The 3762-nt window shown below is 41.0% G+C and overlaps 1 protein-coding gene across 1 annotated transcript; it reads right to left on the reverse strand.

Moving 5' to 3' along the window:
* Positions 1–641: 641 nt before the first annotated feature.
* LOC148037672 (uncharacterized) lies at positions 642–2529 on the reverse strand. Its single transcript, XM_087676617.1, has 2 exons — positions 2288–2529; positions 642–2008 (listed from the first exon to the last, which is right to left on the reverse strand). The coding sequence occupies exons 1-2, from the start codon at positions 2406–2408 to the stop codon at positions 1131–1133; spliced, it is 999 nt and encodes a 332-aa protein (XP_087532743.1). The 5' UTR covers positions 2409–2529; the 3' UTR covers positions 642–1130.
* Positions 2530–3762: the final 1233 nt, after the last annotated feature.

Here is a 3762-nt window from a genome sequence, read left to right on the forward strand (position 1 = left end):
GATCTTAGCAAGAGCTTTTCTTGTGGCATAGGTTCTACCATGATCATTGTGAAGTAGAAAGTGCATCCTCACTGTAATACAGTGTTATTTATCTTTCAAAATAATTAATCTCATTTAACAATCCCAAAAATCATCCAAACATCCTTATGTATTTGCCACATTTTACTGAGCCTAACCCCAACCTCATAAAAAAGTTTCTGCTTGACAGCATTCTAATTCTCAGATTTCATCCAAGAGAACACCAAGAGTCCACACTACAGAATTGTCAGGTATTCTAAATACTATTATAGTGCCAAGGCTACATATCAATTGGAAAACCTTCAACTTACTTTCAGTCTAGATTACTATATTCAAAAATTATTGAGTCGCAACAGTTGCCATTCACATCTTGGGAAACTCTGCATCACCGCATATGGTACTTCATCAGCATCAACCATTGTACAAACAAAACATGTGTATTACATCATGCTTGAGCAGTTTTGATTACAAATCCACTGCCTCCTGAATGAAGACCCAACCATCTTTGCTTCTCACTCACTAGCAGAAAATGTTTGCATTACTTCAGAGCCAAAAATGCTAATATAAGAAGAAAGGTGTCAGGCTCATGCAACTATTATGAATGAATATCGCATTCAGAAGTCTTCTCCAAAACAACATAATCAGTTGATTCACACAAGGCCAAATTGGCTTTCGACATGCATAGTCAATACTCATAGGCCAATAGCTTTCTAAGCAGAATCTTGATTCTAGTATGTGAAGAACCTTTACTTCTAGTAGAAACAATATATGTGAGAACCACACTCATATATACAGTGACTGTTATGTAATAGCCAGTCCAGGCTGGATAATTATTGTTTCGTGGAATTAATCCATTCAAAAAATCAACTAAACCTGCCGGAGAATAATGTATAACAAATTTCTAACCTGACTTTGAAGCCACACCAAAATACTTGCCTTCATTAAGTATCTTGGATTCTCTGGGCAGTAAACCATGAATATCACATCCCCTTGCTTTATCTACAGTGAGCTCCAACCCTACATTCATGCAAGATACTTGTCTACTGCAGCTTCTTGAAAGCCTCAATATTGAACTCAACAAACACTGTATCAGGTTTCAACAGCATAATTTATCACCGTGCGGCCATAAAAGGCCTTGCATGAAAACTGTTATGCCACCCAAGCATTGATGCAGGTACTTCAACCCTTGATTTTTCCTTGCCAGTACTTTGATAACCACTTCGCAAAGGCGGGTCAAGAAAGTGGCACTTTTCCAAGCATGATTCCACAGTTCTGCTATCATGAACTCCAGAAAGTCTCCCAGGTTGTAGCCAATCTGTATCCGGTTGATCCCAACTAGGCTTAACTGGCCAGCCACCAACTAGCAACCTTTTGCCATCCTCAAAGTCTTCTAGGACAGCTTCAAGGGGCTTCAGCTCATAGGAGGTTGAAGGTGGCTTGAGCTCATAGGAAGTCGATGGCACTGCTTCCACATCTTCGCCCCATCCACTAGGCTCCACTGGCTGGCCACCAACAAGAAGCCTTACACCATTGTCCGAATCTTCCAAAACAGCATCTACAAGGGTAGGACGAGCAGATGACCAAGGTAGCTTCTCTTGTGCATCTGCCTCACCCCATGTAAAGGGGTGTGATTCTTCAGCTGCTGTGTTCACATGCGGCAACTCCTTCTGCCTATCCTCTTTATCCCCTTCAACTGCCTTTGCACCATCAGTATCATGAGAATTAACACATACTCCCTCCTCGGCCATAGCAACAGCAGACCCTGGAACATCCCAAACATCTCCTGATTCTCCCTTGTCCCATTCCACAGGACTAATATACATATCACTCTTCATCTTTGGAACCCAGAAAGGGCTGCCCCTCTCTCTTGCCATGCGCCTTGTCTGTGCTGCACGCCATGCCTCTGCGGCACCCGAATCATTCCACTGCATTATTCGGTCATACAGGTGGTTTCCGATCACTTCCCGAAGCGCAGCGGGATCAAAAACCTCTGTAGAAAGAAACATTGATATGAGGGGGGAAAAAAAAGAAGATGCGATGAAGCATTTGCAAGAGCCTGGGTTACAGAATACACCATGACATGGTTTGCTTGTGACCGACACTGATACTGTGACTGTATTAAGGCAATGGACTGGACACAACATAGCATCAAATGCGATCCCCGAGAGAACTACAACATAAATCTGCGCATGAAACATGGATAATAGTAGGGCGGTGGTAGGAACTCAATGCATGCAAGAGAGAGAAACGACAGAAAGCAAGGGCGTACCCAGAGAAGTATTGGATTGGGAGGGGCGATTCTTGGTATTCTTGAAAGCTCGCCTTCTGCGTCCCATGGAGGAAGGATATACGGTCCCTTTAGGGTAGCCGACTCGAGCAGGCGACGACATGATAATAAACAGGTGACGGGACGGTTAAGAAAGCGCCCATTCCCTCTTCTGAGACAGGTCCCCAATAGACCGGGAGAAATGACTGAATGAATACGAGATAGATAGATAGATAGAGAGAGAGAGAGAGAGAGAGAGAGAGACACAGGATGCTAAGATCCTTTTTAAGTGCTAAGCTTGAAAAGCGTCAATCATCAATGCTTAACAATTAAGCTAGGAATTTGGTTGCTTGAAATTTGCCAGCTCCGCACCCTTGAACCTCACGGTTTGCTCCGTTGGGCTTTGATGGTCAAGAGCACTATGCATCCGATCACACAATCACACCTAGTGGTGGTGTCCATTGACACAACACCCCACCAATTTGTGGTCCAACCATTCAAAATTCAAAAATTAAAGTGATTCGCGAGCAAAATGGAAGATTTGCCAAGTGATCAAAAGATGGATTGAAACTTTGCCACAATACATGACTCAATTTAACGCTCACTTAAAAGACTCATCAATGACAGTAGGTCAATCCTATCGGAATTAAATTCACTAAAGCATAGGAACTCAATTCACTAAAGTATTGGATTGGCATCCAAAACCACACATGCTTGTGCCACATGGAAAGAATGCTCACAATGCTAACACTAGTAGTTTGTGGTTAGGGAGTGTTAAGTACACACTCACACAATGTTAAAGCTAACCCCCTCTTAAACCGGTGAGATAAGAAGGCAAATGGAGGGTTTGGTCCACATAGTTGCTCTAATGTAAGAAAAATAACATGGCGAACAATAGAGCTTGATTACACACTCCCTCGACCATGACTTTACACATTCAACCACATCAAGGAAGATATTTTTCCTTGCATGGCACTTTGCAGGAAACTCCTTGCATAATGGACATCAAGTACTTAAAAACGCTTATTACCTATTTGGAGCATTATGGCAATGTTCTTTTGGTCATGGCATCATAGCTTGTTTTAGGCAAAACAATGCCAAAAATGTCATTTCTCCCTCATTCAAACACCAATTATGGTGATTTAAAGGTAGTTTTGGGGGTTTGTAGGCATTTCAAATGCATTAGTAATATAAAAATATTCAAATCCTATACCGTGTTTTTTTTCTTTATATTTATAAAATGTTCTTTCAAAATAATTTGCATTGGAAGAATATATTGCCAAACAAAAACTTTCCTAGAAGGGTTATGAAATATCGCATGCCATGCTGATGTTTAATTAGTCTTGATATTTATATATGGTATTTGAGGATGCTTTTTAAATGTCAAATAAAATATATTGCTTTTTAAAATGAAGAATATGTTGCAAGACAAAAAAATTCCTAGAAAAGGTTATGAAATATTGCATGCCATGTTGATG

The sequence above is a fragment of the Lygodium microphyllum genome, chromosome 4 (genome assembly GCF_053477565.2).
Source record: "Lygodium microphyllum isolate KBCC chromosome 4, Lygodium_microphyllum_v1.1.10, whole genome shotgun sequence".
Classification (NCBI taxonomy): domain Eukaryota; kingdom Viridiplantae; phylum Streptophyta; class Polypodiopsida; order Schizaeales; family Lygodiaceae; genus Lygodium; species Lygodium microphyllum.

Coding starts and splice junctions, on each gene's coding strand:
- LOC148037672 (XM_087676617.1), bottom strand. CDS start 2,408: ATGTCGTCGCCTGCTCGAGTCGGCTACCCTAAAGGGACCGTATATCCT. Junction 2,009..2,287: donor CCAATCCAATACTTCTCTGG/GTACGCCCTTGC, acceptor TTCTTTCTACAG/AGGTTTTTGATCCCGCTGCG.